This window comes from Thermobia domestica, chromosome 8 (assembly GCF_964235325.1).
Source record: "Thermobia domestica chromosome 8, izTheDome1.hap1.1, whole genome shotgun sequence".
Lineage (NCBI taxonomy): Eukaryota > Metazoa > Arthropoda > Insecta > Zygentoma > Lepismatidae > Thermobia > Thermobia domestica.
In genome coordinates, this window is record NC_137461.1 from 153,668,502 (window position 1) to 153,696,104 (window position 27,603).

Sequence of the window (27,603 nt, forward strand, 5' to 3'; positions counted from 1 at the left end):
TTGTTTAAATTGCTGACTGTGTTTTATGGTGAAAATGTTCATGATTTGTTGGTTGCTTACGGTGAATTAAAAAATAAGGATATTGAAGTTCTTAACAATGAGGCTGAGGATAAGCAAGTTGACATTGAATCATTGTTAAGCAGTTTAAAAGTAACCATAGGTCTTTTTCTGTCAGCTCGTTACGTTCAACATGGTTGCCAGTCTCGAATGTTGATACCGAGAGATTCTTTTGCAAGTATAATTGTTACAGACAGGAGAATAAACTTAAAAGAAGAATTGGTAATGTCTTGCTGCATGTTATCCTTTAAGTAAAGATGATGATAGAGGAAGTGTTTAAATTTTTTGCATTAATTTCTATATTTCAATGAATACATTAGTTAGAATGTGTACCTAATCAAGGTATATCCTCATTTTGATATTAGATATGCGCCTTACTACCAAAAATATACTGTTTACAAATTCTATACTTTTTGAAAAAAAAAAAAAGGTGCTACATTTAAAAAAAATAAATGCGACATAAATGCAAAAATTGTGCTAATTAATGCTACAAAATATCAAAACTGTTGCGAAAAAGTTTCGTCTCTACTTATATAGTATTAAGTGTAGTAAGTGTTCTTTAATCCGCAATTCTTAAGTTCAGGAAGTTCTGTAATTCGACACGATCAGCCCTCGCACTTCTTTCGGGTGGACGTTCGTTGACCTTAACTTTCAGGTCTCACCATTGCGTTGCTATGTTTTCACTTTACTCATTGTTTATAGGGGCTGTCAATTTTCATTCGAATGCAGTGTTTTCGTCTCCTAGCGAGTTACAAATAGCGTTTTCACAATAGTATAACAATAAATATGAAGGGTAAGGGGAAAAAACAAGGAATGTCACAAAACTGTATTTTCGAGATAACGGCGTTTTAATGTTGAAAATCGCGTACAAAGAATAGGATTATGAAATCTTTTGCCACTTTTTACATGAACATTTCTACATCTACGCATGCATGGCATAGATAGTCAAATAGTGCCAAGACTCACCAACAGATAGGACAAAGCACCCGAAAAAGCACATACATGGACATTCCTTGTTTTTTCCCCGTACCCTTCATATACAGAGTGAATTGTGTTGCAAAGTGTTCTCAAAGCCTAACACGCATTCCTCAATTGCTAACAAAACTGATAAGCTTAAGCAAGTAACTCTACAGCATTGTAAACTCCGCATCAAAAATATTGCGACAGCTAACGCCGCGCAGTTAGGCCACCCAATATACACATTCTTATCCCATAATCGTGTCAGGTAAAGAGACCTCTTCTTTCTCCTCCTTTCTTCTCTCCCATACTAAAATTAGCTAACAACATGAGCGCAATTCTAATTCCAAACTACACATGTATCAGCTTCGATAAAATGAAATAACAAAACCGAGACGAAACAAGATTCATAAGTTGATGTAGGGAGAAACTGAAACACAATGAAAAATTGAAACAATGAATGTCTATTACACAGATATTCAGAGATGAGGCAGAGAAGGAGAGGGAGAGAGAGAGAGAGAGAGAGAAAAGAGGAGAGAAGAAGAAAAAAGAAAAAGGAAAACAGATAAAACTGTGGAATTCAAACATAGTAAGAAAAGTTTCTTACTATAGTAGTAAGAACATAGTAACATTATAAAGTTCCGTTTCTAGAAATCCAACAGTAATATAGAAATAACGTTTGTTTTTACATATTTTTTCAGAACTGTTCGAATGTATAGAGGATGCTTCAAACATTCATTATATCACTTTCTTAATGGATAGCATACTCAAATTCCAGTAGAATTGTATATCTCCCAGACACATCTGGGATAATGTCAAAAGTTTAAGACACATGCTTTGTTTCCGCGTGGTTCGATTGCAAATTCGGTAGTGTTCATTGGACGTATTGATCCAAAATACATTCTAATATACCCAGTAGATATCGTTGGTCATATCCTCCATTTCAGACTACTAATGCAAAATGAACAGAAAAAACCTGAAACGAAAAAAAAAAAGAAAGAAAGAAAGAGAAAATTGAAGAGTGCTATTTTACTGCTAAATTTCTATCAGAAATACCCTATATTAAAAGCCCAAACTGTATCGTAATGTAAGTTACAAATGTTCGAAAGAAAAAGTTTATGTTCCTCATAGATGTAGCATGTTTCAAATTTCAACGTGAATAAAACACATTGAATTATAGGATGGAAACAAATTTTGTGTCGAACTAGTATAAATAAAATTCTGTTTTCAAAAAACCAAAGAGATTGCCATTTTCTAGTCTTTTTCAAAGATGTGCCTGTTAAGAACATTCAGCATTGATTTCATCTCTTCCAGATATAACGTAATTTGCACAGATAAAATGAACACGCTAAGAGCTCAAACTTATCATCGTGTCAGTCGGCTGATGTAGACCACCACTGGGTCGAGAATTGAAATCTGTAGTGGCCCGGTAATTCGACTGAGACTCGGTAACCCAGAGGATAAAAAAGACATTTTACTTATTCCCTTGCATTTCAATAGTATTTCTGTCAGAGATAACCAGGACTGGAGATGTTATTCCCAGAGCACGAAAAACACGACGCCGAAGTTCGCAGTTAAATAGATTCTCCAGACCAGGTATATCGCGCTCTGCTCCGTTTTAACTTTGGAACATGAAATGCGTGTGTGTGAAAGAGAGAGAGAGAGAGAGAAGTGAAAGATGCAAAGAAAGGATAGGGAAACATCAAAAAAGATAGAGAGAGGGGGGGGGGGGGCAAATATAAATATGAAACATACTTATCATTGCAATGTATGATGTAGAACGCACACACTGTTTACTCGAATTATCGCCAGTGATGCATTGTAAGTTCTCCATCACAAGATAAATCTCTGTTTGCAGCCATTATTTTATGCGAAAAAATCATACTACCTGATGGGGAATCGAACCTAGATTTTCCATTTCGAAGTCTAGCACGCTACCACTACACCACCCATTACTGTAGCCAAACTTTCTTTAACAAATGGTGTAGTGTTCTTTTTCTGAGAACGATAACACGTAAAGTCTATACTGGAGATCAATGATGTTTTTGGAATGTCCTGGTAATTCCCTTGCCCTTTCCCAACCAACATTCATAAATCGTCTCTATCTTGATACAGGTGTTTGCTTCCACATTCTTACGTATTGCTTGTCCAGTATGATAAGTCGATTCTTCACAATCACTTTGTAAAAAATTAACTTTGGTTTGAACAGAATTTGAATCTATGTTAGATAGCCGTATTATTCATAAAGGTATTACGTTATCCCTACACTATTTGGCCAACTGAAATTATATGCCAAATATGACTTACTTTAGCGTTGATCTTTGGAACGAACCGGCTTCTTACTGTAACGTTATTTGCACCAAAGTGCACAACGAAATTAATTTATTCGACGGCCTAGAGAGAAATTAGTGCCCATTAATAAAGGAAAAACATACAATCCAGGAAAAAATAGAGAAATAAAAACATATATTTTGCAGTAATTTCGCCGTGGAAGTTGAAAAGTACGCAAATAATAATAATAATAATAATAATAATAATAATAATAATAATAATAATAATAATAATAATAACCTATATTATAAAATTGAAAGTAACTATGTTTTTGTCTCCTAATCTCTTGAACCACCCAAACGATCTCGATCAAATTTTCAACATTGATAAAGTTTGGGTCTAGGAAGCTTTCTTATCATTTCATTATAACGGTAGAACTTAGTGGAGAGGGTTGATATATAAAAATGAATAAAACGTAATAACTCTTTAACCACCAGAGCGATCTCTATCAAGCTTTCAACATAGATAAGGTTCGGATCTGGGACGACTTTTATCATTTCAGTTTGACGGCGCAACGTAGAAGATAGGGAGATATATGTTAAAAAATGAAAATGAAAGTGACTATCTTTGTGACTTCATCACTGTTGAACCATCAGACTAATCTCGATCAAATTTTGAACATAGATGAAGTTCGGGCCTAACATGGTATTTATTTATTTACTTTGACGATATAACTTAGGGGTGAGGGGAGGGAGGAGTTAAAAAGAATAAATGAAACTTGATAACTCGTGAAACAAAGGATCAATCACAATCAAATTTTTAACAGGTGAGGTTCAGACCTGAGATGATTTTTTATCATTTCACTTTCACGGGAGAACTTGGTGAGGAGAATGGGATATATATATATATAAAACTTAATGACTCTTGAACTACCAAACCAATCTCGATCAAATTTTCACCTAGATGAAGTTCGAACCTGAGATGGTTTCTGTCATATCACTTTGACGGTGTAACTTAAGAGATGGGGAGGGGAAGCGACATTTGAAAAAGAACGGAAAATGCCCAATATTAGTGGCGAATCTATAATTTTTGAAGTCGCTGAGATTAACAGTGACACATCTGATGCTGTTTAAATCCGAATTCAGCCCTGCAACTTGGAGGAGGGGGAGACATATAATAATGATCGAAATAACCAATATCAGTGTAGAATTCATAGTTTTTCGGCTCGCTGAGATGAACAATGACGCTGTAGATACCATGCCCCACAACATAGGGTGGGGAGGGGATATATAAAACTCATCAAAATGACCGATATCAAAGAGCGCTTTAGTAATACTAAATAATGACTGAGTAATGGAACATATCACTATTTTTTCTCAATTTAACCCAACGAAGCGGGTAATTGATAATAATAATAATAATAATAATAATAATAATAATAATAATAATAATAATAATAATAATAATAATAATAATAATAATAATAATAATAATAGACAACTACACTGTGTATGTGAACATTTATTATTATTATTATTATTATTATTATTATTATTATTATTATTTTTATTATTATTATTATTATTATTATTATAAATAGTCTCGACGCAATATCTGCTTGCAGTCTTGGGAAGTAACGTAACGGAAGTAACACGTTACTTTTTAAGTAACGTTTTCTAGTAACGCATTACATTTTTCCAAAGTAACTGTAACGGTAACGCGTTACAAATTTTTAAGTAACGCACCTATTGCGTTACTTTTTTGCGTTACATTTCGGATGAGTAACTACAAAATTATATTTTTTTCGGAAAAAAATGTTCCTTTCCTGTAAGTGAATTTCTTAAGCTGGAAAATGGAGCATGAACTACTATGTCAATGACCGACAGTCAGTCACCGACACACAGAGAAACAGAAAACATCACAGTGCCACTTGCTGTTTTTGGAAGATGAGGACAGCCTCAGGGAAATTGCGTGCACTGATTGCTAGCACCTGGAAGATTTTATCATAGATTTTGACAGCTCCAAATCAATATATTCAGTGAGGGTACTACGAGTGCAATGGTATCGGTAGTCTATTTTAGTTTGATTGGTGTTGTTTGTATAAAGATGGAGGAAAATATTTTACCGTTCGAACTTTTGAAAGAATACTTTTTCTTAAAAGCTGGTGCCCCGGCAGGAAATATTTATCAACTAGTGCGTCCTAAATAACGATATACAGTAAGAGATTAATATGAACAAATTGTGTTCTGATGAGCAGGCCTACCTTATTAATAGAAAATAGTTTGTTGATGGTTTGTAATATTGGAGTTCTCTCAGATCAGTTTGAGTATCCTAGAGTCCCGTTGATTATAGAGTTTGGTACAACTAGCTTTAAAAAGCATGTACCGTATCGATTTTAGACTTACAGGCAAGTTTTGACTCATCTCTAGTTCATGTGTTCTCATTTTATTAGTTGTTGTGTAATGCTTCTCTATATTCTGTATTTTTAATTTTACATAACAACATTGTTATTATTATACGAGGTGTGATTGGAAAGTTTTAAGACTGGACTTGTAATTTAAAAATGACAGTACTTACAGGCTATTGTGACGGATCTGCTTCAAAGTAGTCTCCTGCTAAATGAACACACCGATTCCAACGGTGTTTCCACTTCTGGAAGCATTTCTGAAAATTATTTTCCGTGATGGTGTGAAGCGCTCTCTCCGTATTTGCTTGAATGTCTTCAATTGAGTCAAATGTCTTCCCTTTCAATGATAATTTTAATTTAGGAAAGAGGTAGAAGTCGGCCGGGGCCAAATGTGGGGAATACGGGGTTGCGGAAGCACAAAAATGTTGAATTTGACCAAAATTCCTGGATCGAGATCTGATATATTGTCGTGGTGGAGAATCCAATTCTTTTCTTTCCAGAAGGCAGGCCTTTTCGCGCAGACGCTGAAGGATACTTTTGTAGTATTCCTGGTTGACTGTCTGCCCTCTAGGGGCAAATTTATGACGCACGATGCCCTTAGAATAATAATAATAATAATAAACATTGTCTTCACATTTGACAGACTTTGTCACGCTATCTTTGATCTTCGTGAATCTGGGCTCTTCCACTGAGAAGATAAGGCCTTTGTTTCTAGGTCATACCTATAAATCCATGATTCTCCACCTGTTATTACCCTATTCAACAAATCTGAGTTCATTTCGGCTAGATTAAACAGTTCTTGGGACACTTCAAGTCTGTGTTGATTCTGCTCGTGTGACAACACTTTTGGAATGAATTTCGCGAACACTCGATGCATGTTCAAATCAATCAGTTAAAATTGACGGAACCGCATAGAAACTTAAATTCAGGTCTTCAACCATCTCCCTAATTGTAAGTCTACGATTCGAGCGCACTAAATCGCCAACTTTCTCAATGTTTTCGTTAGTTTTTGATGTTGAAGGCCGGTCAGACCGGGGGTCATCCTCTACTGACTAGCGGCCATCTTTGAATCTGAGAAATCAGATAAACACGTTTAACCGGCTCAGACATTTGTCTCCAAAAGCTGTTTTTAAGAGTTCGTCGAAGCAGATTTCCCAGTTTTAAAACAAAATTTTACACAAACGAGTTGCTCCAATTTTTTATCCATTCTGCGCACTTAAAAATCCGCCAAGACACACACACACGCCCGCACTCAACTGGTTGCTACGCCGTACTGAATAAAGATATCTCGGTGCATGTCTCAACATGTCTCAAGGATACACCAAGCCACCGCTTCCATGCTAACGGGCGATTATATCTACTCCTCCTGAACAGTACTGCCAACTGTCTTAAAACTTTCCAATCACACCACGTATAATTAGTTTAGCAGAATAATAATAAGCAACATTTTTTTCTAACGCATAGGGATAGGCACGAGTTGAGCTAAAACTCGACTCGACTCGAATTTAAGTCAAGTTTCAAGTTAAATCAAAGGCAATTTTCTAGAGTCGAGTTCCGTGAAGATTCACTGTTTTCGACGTCGAGTTGAGTTTGATAAATAGCTCGCTCGTTCAGCCCGTTTTGAGATCATAGCCTGATTACACTGGAAAGCGAAAGCCATGAGAAATGTAAGCAGTAATATGGAATACTTTTAGTGTTGCTCACGAGAGGGGACACTGCTCGCATCTTCTCTCATCTCGATAATGAGACCACAAGATATTTTTATAACGAACTTAGGTCGCCTCGGCTCAACTGTGCTGGTGGCTCGAGCCAAGGGCGCCGATCCTAGGGGGCCACGGGGCCAGGGTCCCCCAAAGCTCATGTGGGCCCCCTATTGTATTTATAAATATACAATATTTGGCATAATTTGAGTTCAATTTGTCTTAAAATCTTCATATCTATACCTTCACCATCTGAATGGGCCCCCCAAATTTTCAAGAAATCGGCGCCCTTGGCTCGAGCAGGCTCACTTGGGTGAAACATTGGCTCGAGCCGGCTTGGTTGGGATGAGCTATCTGCTCGGTTCTGCTCAACTGAGCCGAGGGCTCTAGCCGACTTGGGTGAGCTGTTGGCTCGGCTCGATAGTGAATGATCTGTAAGCCGAGCTGGTCGAGTCGTTGACCCAATTCTAAACCGGTGCCGATATATTTGGCTATTGCCCTATAACTTTTAACAATGTTTGGCTCGAGCCCAAATACTCAACCTAGACCCTCAGCCCAAATTCAGAAGCTCGTGAGCAATGCTCTTGACTCCAAGACTTCACATACTAATTTATATTAATTAGAGTTAGGTACTAACTAATAATGGTTTAGTTTTACGTTACGCTTTTGGGGGTACCGAAGTTTTCAATCAACTTGTTTTCTAGTATTCAGATACAAACCGCCTATTTTTCATGTTTTAATAATAATAATAATAATAATAATAATAATAATAATAATAATAATAATAATAATAATAATAATAATAATAATAATAATAATAATAAGTAGTAGTAGTAGTAGTAGTAGTATCATTGATAAGAATTATATTGCCTATGTAAGATACTTGAGGACAGTACATAAAACTACGCACAAAATTTGGTTCGACTCGACTCGAAACTCGGCCCGAATTCGAGTCGAGTTGTAGGAAATATTTCGAGCTGAGTTGACGAGTTGAGCTCAAAGATATCTGTTTGGAGTCGAGTCGAATTTCCAAGAAAACTCGATCGAACTCGCTCGTGCCCATCCCTACAAGTAATGCAGTATGGGATTTTAGTCAGTTTTGCATTATACGAAAATGTTCTATACTGTAGCTGTCAAGTAAGAATTTGTTCTTTCATCTACATGTAGCTATTCAGAACTGTAACAATAATAATGATAATAATAATAATAATAATAATAATAATAATAATAATAATAATAATAATAATAATAATAATAATAATAATACGGAAAATTGAAGTAATAATATCTTTTCACATATTCAAAGTAGGGTATCAGTTACTTTTTTGGGTCAAGTAACGCGTTACTAACGCGTTACATTTTATTGGAAAGTAACGTATCTTGTAACGCTTTACATTTTTACAAGTAACTTACCCAATACTGGCTGCTTGACTGAAAGTCTAAAATTTACTTTAAAAAAGTGAAGTCTCAAAAGGGTTAAAGGAGTTTTGAGCTGGGTCAGCTCCCTGGTTATGCCATCGTGTCGTTAAAAACACTGTGGCACTGATTTCTGTATAACTTAAGAGGGCGTCTAGGTGCTCTCAAATATTATTTAAAGGGACTAAGAGGTCCTATCACAACGAAATTAAAATATCGCTAATTTTACAGTAATTATGTGATATCTTTAAAATAGATAAAAAATAATCGGAATGTGGAACAAGTCGCCCTAGACAATATTATTTTACATGAGATACCGTTATCACGACTCACTTGTCTGCTTTCGATTTCCAGCCATTTTGAAAATCGGCATTTATTTTCGCGTTTCTAAATGGCTGTAAACAAAAAGCTACTAGGTGACTCGTGATAACGATACCTCATGCAAAATAATATTATCTAGGGTGATCTTGTTCCACATTTCGATTATCTTTTATCTATTTCAAGGTATCACATAATTACTGTCACATTAGCGATATTTTAATTTTGCAGTGATTAGGCTTCTTAATGCAGATTTTCGTACAGATACGTAAGCCCAAGCAAACTTCAGGAAAGGATTGGGTCCTCTAGGTCCCCCAAGTCTACCCAAGTCTATTACTACCAGCATTCTATTATAAATTAGCATTTTGTAGGTAAGCACAACGGGTAGAAGTACAGTAATTTCCCTGAAGAACTAACAGTAATAAGTTTCTATCACTATAAATGATAATTTCCTACTAACACGTAACAAATGACCTATCACTGATAACACGTGAGAAGTTTGTTTTTAAAAGACAAAATTTCCAACTTCAGCTTCTTTGTTAAATTGACCCTTAAGAGTTTCTAAATCTATGGGGTGAATTCCGTCGGATTCCTCGATAGTGTTTATTCAAACGGGAATATTTTTGGTAGAAATTACAATGTAAAGTTAGTCGTGTCTATATAAAGGAATATATTCACCTCGTTCATTCACTTATACTGTAAAATCAGCAATTCTGAAACATTTCATTCCATAGATTGAGAATCGTTAATGATCAACTTCGCTCCTTAAGTAACCATTGTGCTTAACTGGAATGATCATACCAGTCAGATGTGCATAGTATAGATACAACTCGTCAAGGTTAATTGTATATACCAAAGATGTGGAAGAATCGCAAAACCAACATATCTATGGGTACAAATTACTGCGGTTCGTGAAGCAGGTATATAAATTCAATCATTGAAGAAAGAAAAAAAAAAAAAAAAAGCATTGCGAGGCAACTTTGCTTAATCGACATTATGGAGTCGAGTGTTTAAAAAAGAGACAACTTCTTCTGATTGTAGCTGTTTATCATCAATGGGTTTCAGAACATAAAATACTAGACTATAATTTATGTTCTGAAACCCATTGATGATAAACAGCTACGGTTCTCCCGTAAGATTTACGTTTCTCTGACGTTTTACGTTATAGACTTTTCTATAACGTTTTTATTTTACCGTAGAATCATTTCTTCCGTTTGTTAATATGGTAAATAAAAGAAATAATAATTCTGAACATTTTAAAAATATTTTTATAAGTTTATACGGGGAACTGAGTCTTCAGACAGAATATGCAATACGTTTGAATTTAATCTGCTATCCAAGCGGCAACCCAACCTCATGTTTATGAGTTGTTGGTTTCACCATCTTAGCCTTTGTCAGTCAACATCGTCAAGATCATATTGTAGTTTCGATCGATCGTGATGTACTGACGTCAGGAATACAAGCTACTGTACACTCAATATGGTTGTCAATTTCGATATGTTCTGCAAGGATTTTATTGAACGTATTAAAAAGAATGCAGAAGTGTTAAAAGATGTAAAGCAATCATTAAAATACAATTAAAAGCAGCGTAGATTTGTGTAATATACTTGGTTGGTTGAATTTAAGTTTAGCGTCTCTTTCAGCACTCATGCTATATAAGACGAAGATCTACAGCTTAACGTGAAATCCAACCCAAATAAGCTTCAAGCGGAAATTGAAAGTTTTTTGTGTGTTGCAATTATTTTTAGTAAAAGTGCTTCAGTTTCACCCAAATTATTCTACGCAAATAGAGACATGCAGCGCACTCGCAATTAGGAATGATTTAGACCCCTGAGTGCTGCAACTGTATTAATTTGTTAGGTATATGTGGTGTATTATCGGCACAGTGTGGTAGTATGACATCCCTAGACGATTGATCACTTGGGCAAAAATCGAATGAATGAACACCAGGGTCTTAGTAAAAGTACTAACCCACTATACAACTAATGAGACATTTGTGGAATCCCTTACCTCCTGTGAGAGATCCCTTGCGCAGTCATTGTGCATATTAACTATCTTGTGAGATTTTGGGTAGAAAATAGTTGCCAAACATAACGTTAATTTTTTGTCCAAGAAATGAAGCTCTAAATTTGTTTTCTTTCTGATATGCAGGCTCTCATTCAGAACCTACTATACGTAGTTTACGATGTTCAGATGATTTTTTTTTTTAAAAAAATATATATTTTGGTGTCCAGTCACCTCCCAAGTTTATAACACAGTATTCATTAACATCCTGTATACACACAAAAAATGTTTTTCTTTTCTTTGTTCTAAAAAAAATGGAAATTTTAAAGTTATTTTCAAACACAGCTGGCTTTAAAAAGGTCTTAAAAACAAACTGTACTAGGTAATGTTGCCAATCCCGGGATCCCAAATATGAATAACAAACGCTTGCGAATTTCAGTATATTTCAGTGGATACCTCTAAAATAAATTTTAAAAACACTGAACAAACAATGTATAGGTGTATTAATGCAATTCATGAACTATTTATCTAAAGAAATTTGCATGAAAGTTTTAAAATTACTTACATTTTGTTTTAAATGCAGCCACCTACATTTTGTTTCAAACTAAAGACTACGTACTCTTTTCGTCACTGAGTAATTACGTTTTCGTGTAAAGTTTATCCGATGTAGTAATGTTTATCTTAAAATCACACGCTTTACACTAATCAAAACTACTGCCGTTTTAGTTGGTGTTAACCACTTCAGTTTCCCATCACTCCCTCACTCGGATTTACATTTTTGGATCGTACTACTATTAAAAACAAAGTGCCACTGCTTGAACAAATTTATAACTGCGCTTTATATACTACTTTATGAATATTGAATTCAATGGAACTACTTTTAAACATATGCGTCCATAGGATGCCTAGAATAGTGATCTCAAATTTCAGATATAAATAAACATAAATATGCCAACTTTGAGGTAATTTTCTCATGACTCCATATTTGAAAATATTTAATTTTATTCAAGATCCTCAAAATACTACAAAAGGCGAGACTAAAATGTGTCCATGCATGGACAAGATCTCAACTTTGAAATCATTTTTGTTCGTTACTCATTTTGCCACCAAACTGAGGAGACTATCGCACCGTATAAAGGGAAATGTCTATGAAACTAGAACTCCGAGCTCAAGAACCTGTAACACTCAACTGTCCAGTTAATGTGCTTATTTATTAGAATTACATAGCAAGGGATTACCATTATCATAGTAGCAACTGTGTAAAGTAGCACCATCACATTGTATAATGACTACCTAGTATAACATAGATATAACATAGATGAAAATAACAATTTCTTTATTTTGGAGCTAATGCAAATTGTATATGTAGTACGTATACATTAAATCTATAGTAGATCAGTAATAAATTGACAATTCAGGAGATCTGCTAAAAAAATCAATAGCGTAGGCACTTCGTGAAAACGGGTACTATAGTACCGGTAATCCTAAGTGAAATTTATCTTTTAAAAAAATATTTTCGCAAAAGCAAATATGAGAGAAAACATATGGTGTCCTTACTTTTTGTCTGCTGCAATTGCATTCTGCATTAAATAACCTTCCAGTTCCTTTTGTACACTTACAAATGTCACATAAACCTTGACATCCGATAAGAGTAACACTAAAGCAAATTAGCATGAACAAAAGTGACAACCCTCCGTCTGCGTTAGACAACATCGTGATAGCAACTGATTTGAGTCTGTCTTAGGTCTCCTTTGTCAATTTCCGAACAGGAAGCTCTTCCATCCTTTTTCCTGCAACGCGGGGAAAAACTGCTTAATGCTTGCGAAAATCAGAAACCCTGATTTTCCATTCCATATCACAATATCTATCTATATATATATTTTTAAATAACGTTGTAAATTCCTAGTTCATAAATTTGTCCGATGCTTAAATCAACAAAGCTTGAGAGGATATGTTGTATCGCAAATATCGAATATTGTTTATATGGTACTTACAAGGATTTATTGGAAAGAGAAAATAATTAATTCATATACAGCAATGAGAGTTTTCATTGATAGAAAAAAAGGAAATCTTTAAAACTGTACTTCAATTGACATACTTCTCAGCGCGTTTTCAAATAATATCTGGGTACAAACAGTCATTATCGGATCTTAATTCAGAACCTGGGTAAAAAGAACATGAACCAGTCGTTGCCGACTTTTAATTCAGAATATCGATTAAAAGAAAGGAATAAAAATGCTTTCACTTCATTCCCCAGTGCAGTGGTTCTCAACCTACTTTCTATCACGACCCCCATTTTATCACATCCTCTTGCCAGCGATCCCCTTATAATAATTTCTGGTTTGTAATAAGCTTATGTGGATTTGTAATATACTTATTGCGGAGGTCTCACGATATGCATCTATTTCTATAATAGAGTTTATTTCTTGGATATAGTGGATACAATAACTTCCCTAAAAGCGAATGGATTAAAATAAGGGGTAAAAGTGGATCTGAAACGGTAGGGGGACGCATGACGTCAGGCCGTCTCCCGTGCCTATCTTTGCACACTGTAATTTTTCTAGAAAGTGGGGGAACGTCACAGATATTTTCTGGAAGTGGGAGGATGGCGTCCAACCCGGTTCCCCCCCACTTTTACCACTGGATTAAAACCAAATTTGATGAGTTCATTCATATTACAAATATCGAATCCGATCCATCATACTGTTTCAAAATGGAGGTTGTTTGAAAATCTTAAAACTTCGGAACTCCCTTAATTTTGGGTTATATGATAAAAAAATAAAGTGATTTCTAGTTTTGGTTAAAAAAACTAACAGTTGTCTAAAATAAGTTACTGGATATTTTAATTTTCCAGAGGACATCACTTTAAGTTATCTCATATTGTTGTGAATTTGGTACATTGTTGTGTATGTGTTCAGTATCACCAAAACTGTTAAAAGCAATTTGTTTACATTTTAAGCTTAGGAAACAAATAGTGAAATCATACCATGCTCAGATGTCACATTAGTTTTCAATTTTTAATTGTATTCCAATATGCAGCATTTGTTACATTTGTATTTTTCTGGTATTTCAATATGCAGTTCTCATTAGTTTCACATCGTATCTCTTTCGTTTAAATTGATTTCTAAACAACTCTGCGTCTGTTGAAAATATTTAGTGGATCTTTTTTTTTTTTGTTTGTTTGTTTATATAAAAATAAAAATATACCTATCAGAACAAAATTCAAAATAATATTTAAAAATATTTTCTGGTATTATATTCTAATTATATTATCTCTTCCGCTTATTCTCGCAACTCCTAGGTTAAGAAATCCTGCCCCAGTGTTTATTCTCTGCTCCTGCTGTTATGTAAGCTCGCACAGCCATGGCGTAGTGGGGGTTACATATATGCAAGGCGGTCTTAGAAGCCACGAGAAACGTGCATACGTTCGATTTGTAGGGGGGATGCCTGGGATTTTCCCCCTCTGGAAAAATCATTCCGGTTTCTGATTTAGCTAATGTCGTCCCAACCAGGGATAGTGGTTTTCCCCTCTCTGTATATAGTTATTTTATCATGAAAAATATTTAAAATCACACTGTTAGAGTAGTCTGTTTTCTAAGTTTGGATGACGCTTCTTCTGTCTTGCTTCCCTTTTCTTCTTTCCCGTATATGAGGCTGTATTTGTTTGTGTTAGCTACTCGAATAAAAATACCGTTTTCGGGAGTTTTAAATCTTGCAAGAAAACAAAACCAAAGATGATTGTTGTTTCAAGGTCTGTAGTATATTGGCAAGGTACCCTTCCTCTTTGTCACCAAAGATGAAGGGGAAGATTTGATGTTTAAGCTTACTATTGAAACTCGGAACATCGGACATCAATATACCAATAATGCGTTTCTTCTTCCGCCGACAAGAAAAGAAACAATTGAGGTACTAGCAAAAGCACAAGTGGACCAGAATTTGTTTTTCGCCTGCGATTGTCGCCGTGACAGGTCCGTTTGGGACATCAAGTTTTATTGCTCGTTGGGCGTAGGAAAATATAGATGATATTCTCTATCGGTAGTAGCCATATAGGAACCGGCGTTAAATTGAGAACAATACACCACTTCGGTTAATTTGGATTTTCAAACAATCAAAGAGTTATATAGGTTCCATTTGGCTTTAAAGAAAAAGAAAAGAAATAGGCAGGGCCAGGACTTTAGAGTTGTTCGCAGCAAGTTAGATGTGGATGAGCCCTCTATAGTCCAGGAACTTTAGTCAAAAAATGGGTGTTTCTTCGGAAAAATTAGAAGCCGTATTTCTTCGGAAAAATTAGAAGCCAAGGTTTTCCTTCACAAAATCGTTCATTAAGTCATTCTAAATGACATATCAAAAGTCCCCGACTTTCTGCTGTACGCTTCCCCTTTTTTCGGGGGGGGAGGGGGGAAGTGGGGGAGGAAAACGAAATTTAAAATACAATCAAATTCAACTTATTTGCATGTTAACCTAAATATTCTGATTAAAAAAACAAAATTTTCCGGAAACGCTTAGCACATTCGCTCGTAAATGTTTCACAGGAAGTCCCAAAGGATATCGGGTCAGGTTTCGGAAATATGACGTCATCAAAATCTCCGACACCAGAATTTGTAGTGTTTTGTGGGAATGGTTATAACTTTCCGCAGAATAGTGGTAAAATCCCGTTGTTTTTGTTTCAGATTGAAGATAATTAACTACCAAATGTACGGAATGAAACGTGCTGTCTGTATTGTTAATTTCTTTCGAGATACAATAATAAAACAACTAGTTTTTCAGTACCTGCTTTTAAGTGTAAATGCAAATAACTTAGTAATCATAAAATATTTCAAAATATATCTTCAAATAAAGGTTGTAGAACATTATAAAGCCTACGAGAATAAACTATTAGATCCGCAAAAACAAAGGACGAGAGTTGTGCAAAAAGCAGCCGAAATCATACGTCAAGATATACATTCTGCATCATGTGATGTAGATACTTATCCTCCCAGTACTGAATTGTTCTCTAATGTCAACGCCAGTGTGACTAAAAAATGAAATGAAATCTTTGAGTTTTACGTCCCACGATTATGCCGGTTAGGCTAAAGGAGACGGTGATTACGAGAAATGAATGAAATGGTGGAATGAAGAAAGTGGGATGAAACGGGAGAACCCCGAGAAAACCCACGAGCACGGTGTTTGTCCACCACAAAGTCCACACGGCGCGAGCTGGGATCGAACCAGGGACTCCAAACACCGGAGATGAACGCTCTACCACCACCACTGTGCCTCCCACCAGTGTGCCTGAGTCATTAATCTCTCTGATAGAGAAAATCATCTTAACAAACAGAAAGGAAACAGAGCTTTTGAAAAGAAAATCAACTGACATATGTCATAGCATTATGTCCGCGGTTCGTCCTCGGTCTTTTATATCACCTGTACTCCTTGGAGTATCAGTTCATTTACATAGATACTTTGGCTCCAGACGTCTAATAGAGATTTTATCATCCTTAGGATTCTCTTCTTCTTATAAAGAAACATCTGAAAAACTGAAATTTCATTTTTCAACTAAAATAATAATGAAATTTCAAGTCCAAAACCAATCAAGAGAAAACAAGTCTGATATAAGAAAAATAATGATTCAGTTAATCTAAAATTACCTATAAATTATCCCAATCACAACTCTCTCTTGTACTATGAGAAAGAAACCCCATGACGGATATAGCTAAAACTTTAACAACATTCTAGTGAGTAATTACGCTTACTAAAAGCAAACATGTTTTAGTACTACGAGTGCCATCATTTGGATTTTCCAAGGACTTATTGAACGACCATCTTATATATTGTAATATTTTGTGTAGGTAGAGTCAATAATTGACCAGGAATCTAGTCCTTCACCGATTTATTTATTAAAAAAATACATAATAGTCTTTGTGTTTTACAAAGTTAATTTCAGAATATCCTTTTTGACCAAGGGTGAAGGAAGTAACGTTTTAAAACGGGAAGTTCTTCACTCATGGCAGCCACCGGGGTGTCTTGTAGCGACTTCGGGCTACGGTCCTAGGAAACCTTCTCGACTCATGGCAACGTTGTGAGGTATGGTTTGTATTAAGGAATCCCCTTCGCTTCAGAACAGCCTCCAGGGATGTTAGGATAGGTTGAGCCCCTTAGCCCAGTGCGACCTCCAGAGCTGTTGTGGGTAGGCGATCAGTGGTCAACTGATGCCTCCTTCCTCTGTGGTTCCTCTTTTATAGGCCCTCTTCTGGTGGCTCGTCCTCTTTCGGTTCCCATCATGTTGATCTTCGTATCTTCCTGTTCAGTGTATCGTCTGCTTGTTTGTAAACGTTAGCACGTGTTGTCCATAAACATGTGCTCATGTTATGATGTGCGGTTCCTTACAATATATATAGTACATAAATGAATTACATAAATGAATCTATAAACAATATGTTCCAGTAGAACTATTAATTAATTTTGTCAACGAAAACATACATTTTAGCGTCATAAAAGTTGATTTTTCGGGCGATTTTCTCACAAACTAAACCACAGAATTTACCATTAAGCATATCATTTTGCTAAGCCCGATGTGATCTATCACTGTGACAATATTTCAGTTATATACAAAATAAAGTTTAATGATAGAACGTACAAGTCTCTGTCCTGCCGGAAGACTCTTCCGAAGGACTTCTGTATGCGAGCCTCCTCAGTAGAAAGAATATGAATTTGTCCTTCCGGAAAGACGGAAACCTTCCAGCAGTATGTATTTTAAAATATGCAATAAACAATATAAGAGTAGGTTTAGTGTTTTCCAGTTATCACCGAAATTCGACCTATTCTACACATGATTGGTGTTTGGTGGATCTAAAAATGAGCGTAAAGTACACACAAACACTTTTAGAAAACATCTCTCCATTATTGAACTAACAGTCGTCCCAACATGATTCAAAACTAGAGTTTATGCTCTTTCCACCAGAGAACTTTCTGTCCTGCTGGATGTATAGAAAATACCCTAATTTATAGATAAACATGGTAGGACTTTTAGGACGGCACATCCTGCCGGAAGGACGTTGTAGGTTCTAAGGTTACGATTTAATCATAGTCTTGGGCTATTTCTCACTAACTATATTATGTATTGTCATCTTTCTCGTGTCAGAATAAGGAGATACATGAGAGTTCACTTCAGCAGAGTTGGCGTGGGTCAACGAAAACTGGACCACCACCCATTGTGACCCACGACCCACTGACCCACCACCCACCGTGATTCACTCTGATCTACCACTCACCATGAACCACTCTCATCGACTGTGACCTACTTTCGCTGACTAATCAAAATCCATCGTCATCAACTCTGATTCATGATCCACGGTCTCTTCTCTACTGACTAAAGAGTATACATTTGTAATGAAACAAGACTGTGAAATTGTCACTAATCGGAGTTTGAATTTCTAAGGTCAATCGCTCAAGCACTACTCTTTTACAATAACGGTGGATCTGACCTTTACGATATAAAATGGTAAAGCGTTTGTCAGTGTGGAAATTGAAGGTGGGGGGAATTAGTGTGTGCCTAAAATATACTTGTACTAGAAGAGTATTTTTGCAAATGTTAATTTCTCAACGCATTCCAAAAGAAACTTCTATTCTCAGGAAAATACCCCTGTACAATATGGAAAAGGTTATGATTTTGTAGTTTACAGTACAGTATTTTTCTCACAAAAGATTTGAAAAATCAATTTTTCATAGCGTATAAAGGTGCTCGGGCACCCTCTGTGAGAGCATCTCCACAAAGTATGCTCATAATTGTAATTTGTGGAATCACTAAAACACCACGTTAAATTTAAGTTACAAATATGCATAATTGCAATTATTATGAATATTTATTCAAAGTAGTTTACCTTCTAGTTTATAAAAAAGCAAAGAAGGGACTTATTACGTACAAAGTATTACACAAATAAGCAATTAGTAATACAAGTATAAATTTTCCGTAACTCGTAATTTGCCACCTTAAAACAAATGTGAAATCGGGTTTCTTTCCTGTTGGCCTCCAGAACTTTTTCGTGGTAAATCATCCGCAGCGGAATGATGTCCATCCTTCAGCCAAGAAATAACTAGCTCGTCTACTTTAAGCTTGTCTAGCGGTGGGCCATTAACATTGATGATCAACAAGTTAGACAATGTTTGAGCACTTAGTCTATTTCTAATATCAGTCATCTGTAAATTCATAAGGGGAAATCCCCGTCCGCACTTTGTCGTGGAAATTGGTAATACTTCTACTCGACGTAGAAATTTCTGTAACTCCTTATAGACAATCTGCTTGTTAGACTTAAGTCTGATAACGATTTTTCTCGGTCAGTTTTGAAATACTCAGCAAGAAGTATCATCTCTCTATCACCATACAACATCTTTTCCATATCGACCATGTCGGTTGGCAATGTCGACTCATGTAGACCAGAAATTTCATCTACCACACTTTCGATAAAGAATCCTACTCATAAATTATGAATTAAAGCCTGATAAACTGATGATTTCTTATTTGTTTATAAATTTAATTTTTGTAATTACACATCAAGGTTTGATGTCATTACCAAGCTCGCCCCTCCCCTACAAAGCAAAAGGGAACGAGGTTCCGGGAAAGTGTTCAGAGGTGCCTGCTAATTTCCCCTCTTCTTCCCCTTCAATTACCACAACGCTGTTTGTCATGGGCCAAATTACGACGAATTTCAATTAAATTATCATAGTATAATTATTTCCTTGTTGAATTATCGATACTTTTCAGTAGGAAAAAGGATGAAATTTGAAAGTCTCAAATCAAGGTAAGTAGACCAACGTAAAGGGAAAAAAGTGTACAATTTTCCATATAATTATGCGTACGGTCCAAATATAAAATTTCCGTGTAACTAAGTTTACAGTACAAATTTTATGTCTTTTTTTCTCACAACTTTATGGGTTGATTGCCATGTGCTCTAAGCACTCCATATTATAGACATAAGTTTCGGCATTTATTATAGTAGCAAGCAATGGATATACGTATGAAGCAAAGCACTGTATTTTTTGTTTCTGATTTTTTTCTCAACTAATATCGATCGTTTTCGATCATTTTTACAAACCAACCCAGTAGCAATTTTCATATATAGAAAATGCCCTCCCCCATAAAGGAGAATTAAAATAAAATGCTAGAACACATTCTGTTTATTTTAAATTAAGAGTTAATACACTGAATTTCAGCTTCATAAGCTCAACGGCTTGCGAGAAACTCAACTTTTTTCGCAAAAATTCGGACCCTACTACATCCTTAGGTCCTGCATTTGGCATCAATTGATGCCACATCTTTCGGCGGGAAAAAATGTACTTTATTGCATTGAAGTAGTATCTATCGCTGCTCGTTGGCAACGCTTCTTGCCCGGATGATATTTTGGCGCTCCACTAGATGGCTGGAGCAACCACAACCTGTAGAAAATTTTGGCGCCCTTCAGAGAACTGCTTGTTTTGCCACTGTGTGTGTCGCTCCGTTTTGTATTGTTTTTTTCATTAGGAAGAGTCGTAACTGGAGGTAAGTAAAAATCATATTCTGAGACAATGGTATCCCTTTTTTCATATTATTGTGTGTGTATTGTAATATGTCGTTCCTTTCGAAAATTATGAGCCAATTATGTGATGGCATCAAATGATCCCTCTGTGCAGATACGGTTCTGATCTGTCGCATATACTTGATAACCGCTTTGAAATATAAAATAGTATATAAATATTATTTCTTGCCTACATTGTGTAACAATAGATATTTGAAACAATCGCAGAGCCACATAAAACGTGTTTTCAGTGTCGTAGTCTGAACTTGTAACATGGGGGTCGCCAATAAATCACAACAAAATGCTACATTCTTATGTGCTGACGGCATTTCTCTACAATAAACACGTAGAAACGTGAGACTGAGGAGAGTAAGAAAACGAGGGAGTGTTTTGGGGCTTCGTACCAGCAAAACCTAAACTTTATTAGTAAATTGTGCGTAGTTTTAGATTTAATTGTACATAGAATTTTCTCTGATATTGAAATTGCCTTGCACGAATCCTTGCCGCACTTGGTTCACGATTGTTCATTGCAAAATTAGATAATAGCAGATATTTCAAGCAATAAAAGTCAAGATTGTAGATTACTGGCCCCATGTAGTGCACCTATATAATATTTAATATTTTCCAAGTACAAAGGTCAATATATTTATTATCAACTAATATTCCTAATAATATAAATAATTATGTTTGATTATTTCTAAAACAAATCAACCTAAATTTCGTAACCTAAAGCCAATTACGGGGATGGGAGGGTCAGGGTCAGATATCTACTTCCTTCCCAAACAGAATATTTATTTTGGCAGGTTCATTCTACACAAGTTTTAGAATTAAAATGCTCAGTGGCGGATCTAGCCCGGGACCGGGGGTTCTAGGCCTCCCCTGTTTTTTGGTCTACAAAATTAAAGGAGGTTAAAATACTTATAATAACCATAATTTTGAAATCTTTTAGTAGCATATAGGTGATGCTGGGTCACATTCTGAGAGCATCTGCAAGACCTTGTAGTTATGAGCTTCTAGATCCGCTACTGAAATTGCTATACATTTGTTAGTAGCTACAATGATCGTATGTTTACCTACTTGTACTTGAATATTTATTATTTTTACAGCCTCTCTATGGCTCAAGGATTGAGGCAGGAAGAAACTGCCAGCCTTCTGTGTTCAGAAGTCCCATCAGACTCTGAGGCCAGCTTCTGCAGTAGTGATGAAGATGAATTCCTGCCCAACAATCAGCGTCATGCTCCTTTTGGGGAAGATTTTGCTGAATCATGTGAAGATGACAGCGGTCCTAATGTCCCTGAAGTGAGTGTTTCTCAAAACGATCAATCACAAATTAGATAGTAAATGCTCCTGAAAATCAGGTGCCTTCGGCGACATCTCTAAGTAGCTCTGATGAGAATTCACGCCCCACATCACAAGATAATTCAACTTTTAGTGTGAGAGTGCCTACTAATTATAAAAAAACGTTCTTTGATTTGGTTTGCTGGTAAAGACAATGATTACAGAAATAATGCCCCTCCTTTCAGCGGACAGCGTAATATCAATATTCACGGAAACGACCCATATCATTACTTTGTACAGTTGTTCCCTGAGACATTGATGGAACACATTGTGACAGAAACTCAACGGTATGTTTTGCAACAAGGTAAACATTCATTCAAGATCACTCTGAATGAACTAAAAACATTCTTAGGGATTAATATAATGATGACATATATAAAATATCCAGACAGACGTACGTATTGGTCATCAGTTCAGAAATGTAAAAAAAAAAAAAAAAAAAAATATAGCGAGTAAATGTTTATGTGAAGAACTTTCAAGTGGGACAATGGAAGAAACAAAAACATGCTATTCATGAACATTTTGCAGTGGACTTGTGTGCCTTTTTAGTAAAATAACTTTTTATATACACAGATTGTTATTTGTCAACTTTATGTAGCAAGCTGTTTAAAATTGTAATACCGTTATTAAATGTACTTTTACTAATGTAAATATTTTATAATTTATCAGAGTCAATTTTGAGGATGTCATCACTTTCATCCCATGGAAGGAATGGCAAACCACTATGGACTCACCTTGCTCAGGTATTTTCGGATATAATGTGCCTTTAGGAAGATCACCACATCATCGTCGTCATCATCGAAGAAGTTTGCAAATTATTTGTCAGTTTGTCTCAGGGTACTGGCATCGGTTGATGCCAAGTCAAATATTCCTCAATTGCATGCTGGCAACAACTGATGCCAGGTCCCTGGGACACACTGGGACCCTGAGAGAGCAAAATTGATAGTTTTTCCGACTTATACGTCTAAATATTAGTCTGAGCACAGTAGGAACATTCCCAAATCTGACCTCCCTGAGGCGATATTATATTAATCGAGGCCTTTTACGCTGTATTACGGGCTTTTTAGCGTTGCGGTGTTGCCAAATTATGCCCTAAAGGGTTGAAATTCCCTATATTTTGTATATTTATAGTGTAAATCATGCAACATTGTAAGATATAATTTAATTAAATTTTGATATCAATTTAATTAACCCTTTAATCAAACTCCTATCAAAATGATTAACCCTTTAATCAATCTCCTATCAAAATGATTACCCCTTTAATCAAATTGCTATTAATTTATTCAATTAAAGATGATTTCGTAGAATTAATGTAATCGCGTATGATGATATACGTACCGTTATTACCTTATAGTACTATTTAATTATATCAAATTTAATTAACCCTTTAATTAAACTCCTATCAAATTTCATTACCCCTTTAATCAAATACCTATTAATTTATTCAATCACATATGATTTCGTAGAATTTATGTAATCGCGTCTGATCATACACGTGACGTCATTACCTTGTAGTAGTGTTTACTTACTTACCTTACTCACATTTATTCTTGGCGCCAAAATTCATTTTCCTGATTGGTTGGTTTCATTTCTTCTTTGACGAATACTTCATACACGATATAGGAAAGATTTTGAGTTGAATCTTTGTGCTTGACGATAAACTATGATGTAATAGAATATCAGTTACTTTTAATAAAATAATAATGTAATAATTTTGGTATTATAATTTAAAAATTAAACAGAATATCATGCCTTTAATACGATAACTGATACTCTATTTTATGCATAAGAAGTATATGTATTCTTCCTTTATCTTATACAGAATACACATACTTATGTTATTAATGTACGTAAATAAGTTTATATAATAGTATATGAAGCATATGTATTCTTCCTTTATCTTATACAGAATACACATACTATTTGTATTAAGTACCTTATTTGATTGTAATTGTACAGGATGTAGAAATAAAATGCAGGGATGTAAGTTTAAAAAAAAATTTATTGAAAATTTAAGAAAAAAAGATGATAAAAAAATTGTATATATGATAAAAAAATAAAAAAATTGTAAACATATAATAAGAAAAAAATAAAAAAGTATTTTGAAAATAGGGAAAGCGGTATATATACAAGATTTATATATTGATCTATATTTGTTTACATAGGTTTGTTTATACTTGATTTGAATTAACAAAATAATTTAAGCTTTGAAATATTCTATATACAATATACATATTATGAAAAACTATTTACAATATAATATATGAAAACTATTTACAATAATATACAATGACTTAAAATACGATATACCTAATATATAAATACTATTTACAATATAAATTATTTGAAAAAATATTATTTACACTTGAAGCCGTAGATCTTAGGGTGTGAGGGGTCGTAAAAGATTTAAAGAATTTGATAACATAACATACCCGGGAATAACATGATACAGTGTATAATTGTTACGTGTTTCCTTTTATTCATACCATTATTTACATTTTTATCATTCATTCATTTATTTTATTTACAGTTTGTTCAAATTTATTAACAAAATATACAAATATTTACAAACCATTCATGCACTCACACATTTACACATTTGCCAACCATTAGGCGCGGTACCCAAAGGGTAATGTCCTGTAGTCAGTCGTGCTGTCAGGATTTAATCGTCGACGTTTGTTGGATACCATTTGATGGGTCTTTGTTTCAGGACGCGAAACGATGACAAATCCCCGCTTACGGGTAATCCTACCCGGGATGTTTATTGTTTTCCTTTCAATTTTTCCACGAACCAGGTTGTAAAAATGCTCAAAATTAATTTCTTCGCGTGTTCTATAATCCAAAGTGATACCCCGAATTTTATACACATAATCAAATTTTCCCGTCCCAATTTCTTTTAACCTATACGCATAATTTTTTGGCCCCAGACCTATAAATTTGTCTATTTCCCACCCCTCTTTTACTTCGTCGGTTAGTTCACCCAAGTAGGACCCTAATGTAAGCGGAGATTTCTCATCACGGCGTTGTACAAACATGATGCTATCAGTATCACAATACAACACCTTATCACGTCCTACACTTGTCATTAAGTCATACAATTTTAACCGCGCCCATGACGTAATAAACGCCGCAAGAACAACGTTTGAAAATTTCCAGGGCTTATTCTTATTTTCCGTATTATGAAAAGTAAGAATAAGATGTTTATCTCCGACGGGTAATACGCTTTGTACCTCGTATTGCGGTGCCCATAGATAATGCAAAAATTTTTCTGGTGTGTCAACAATTACGGATTGCGACAAGTCCGTTCTTTGTCCCCATTTCCCATAAAGCGAATTGAGGAATATCTTGGAGATATACCTCAGACCAGGGTTCGATTCAATATTTTTTTCGTCTAATTGTATACCTTCATGGGCATAATAATCTGCTACATATTTTTCTTCGTCTCCTTTGGTTTTGCACCAAGCAGGAAATCCTGAAGATTCCTGCTTCATTTGGAGGAAAGAATTCACGTAGCTGCGGAACAAACTACGCGAATTACGATCCTCAGAACCGAACAGTTCGAATTCCCATACTTCAATAATTTGCAGAATTTTATATCCGGCCTTTAACGCTTTATGAAGTTCTGGGGTACAATACGTGTCTGTTAAGGCACGCTCGGCGTCGCAATGCATGCAATCATTGATACCTTCTTCCATACACGTGCGACATAAGCCAAACATAAGTCGCCCGTTACACGTATATGGGAGCACCGGAAAATACAAATCTTTTGGGGGCAAAATGGTGCATTTTACTAACCCATTGATACTTCCCACATCTGGGAAGTCCGGCCCCTTGTATATTTTTGGCTTACCTACGGGCATTGGTTTACGTGCCATTACCCAAGGATACAATGATGTTACATCATAATATGCAATGAACTCATTGGAAGTACATTCGTACAACGCATTGAAACACTCGGTCCGACCACCATGAAAACCGTCCTTGGGTACAAGGTGATCAACAAGATCCTTACACTGAGTTTTAATAAACTCTTGCAAACTCTTGTCACTTTTCACCATGTGGTCCCAATCACATTCCCACATTTCAACGAGATTAACACCTCGTTTCTTGAGGTAATTAGCTTTTATGATGGTCTTTTCGAAACGGTCTTGTAGGGATGTACTATTCTTAGAGGCAGAATCGAGACTGACGTGGCGCAATGCTGTAAAACAACGCTTACACCCGTGGAAAAAACATCCATGAAATTCATAAACTGTATTTGTTTTGCTATCATACCCATCGACTTTATATTTACCAATACGTCTTTCCAATCCATTCCCTGAATGTTCAATTTTATTGCCTTTGGTACGTTCCAAATACCGTAACCAATACAAAGCTTTTAAACTTTGCCGGTCACGGTGATCGAACCCATAAGGCGGAATAATTGGAATGACCTCATTTGGTATATATAAGGACCGATAGGTTAGAATTGCCAAACTTGCAATTGTAGGGGAGGAAATAAAACACTGGATACCATTCGTTTTTTCCTCGATTAAGTTCGAAAACTTAATCACAGCCTCTGCAAGAATCTTAACGTCATTCCTACAGTATTCCATCATCTCGTATTGGAGATCATACTCCTCGCCGCTTAAAGCACGTTCTTGGTGCCAGGCGATTAATTGTCCCCGTTCTTTTGGGCTGAGACTGTCTGCATCAAAATACTCTAAAGACGGAATTTTGCCTACATAATTTTGATTTTCGGATGTGTTAAATAAATATGGGAAATATCCCTTTCGCAAATTGCCAGATAATCCTAACGCTTCAGGGAGCCGGGACAATCTGACTCCCATATACAAATATGTGTCACGGAAATAGATTTTATTTCCAAGTCTCATTTCTACAATTTTTTGGCCCGTCATTATTACATTTGGTACGAGATCATGTTTTTCTATTAAGGTTCTTGCACAGAACTGCATGTCATAGTTACTTCCATTATGAGAAAGTACTATGATCTTTTTGAACATTGGCCGACTTATTAGCACGTGACTAATAAATCCGTCAATATCCTGGAAATTAAACTTACGGGATCCATTTTTATCTCCACACACAAAGCATGGATCGTCCAACTTTGTGTCTTTGCATTTATGGCAAATATTAATACAGTTCACGAAATTCACGCAATGTTCTCGTTCTCCCCGTTCATTCTTGGGTAATAACATCGTCTCCACGTCAAACACAATGTACAAGAAGGTGTCGACGTGCTCAACTTTGGCAGCCTGAACAAAACAAATATGGTTACCATCCACATGCATGTAGCATGCTTTGCAGAAATGTTCACCACATTTGTGTTCAGACTTCCTGTTTCGCATATCGAACATATCACCACAATCGGGACAAACTTTCTTTAATTCACACATTGTCTTGCCACGTGCAATTACATTTTTATGATTGGCAAAACACTCATGCGAAGGAAACAGTCGTAAACAATCAGTACACTCGCGTTTAATATCGTCATCACAAGGCTCATGATATTTTTCACACGCAGGACACTTATATTCACACCTATGATATTGTACATTATTATATCCTTGCAGACAATAGCAACAATATGATTTTTTGTCCAAAA

The 27,603-nt window shown here is 35.6% G+C and overlaps 1 protein-coding gene across 1 annotated transcript in view; it reads right to left on the reverse strand.

Moving 5' to 3' along the window:
- LOC145691870 (uncharacterized) overlaps positions 1–12,832 on the reverse strand; it is a 31,376-nt gene extending 18,544 nt beyond the window's left edge. The window contains exon 1 of the mRNA XM_081767179.1: positions 12,688–12,832. Coding sequence (XP_081623305.1) covers positions 12,688–12,804 — 117 coding nt within the window. The 5' untranslated portion in view covers positions 12,805–12,832. The remainder of the gene's footprint in view (positions 1–12,687) is intronic.
- Between the last annotated feature and the right edge of the window lie 14,771 nt (positions 12,833–27,603).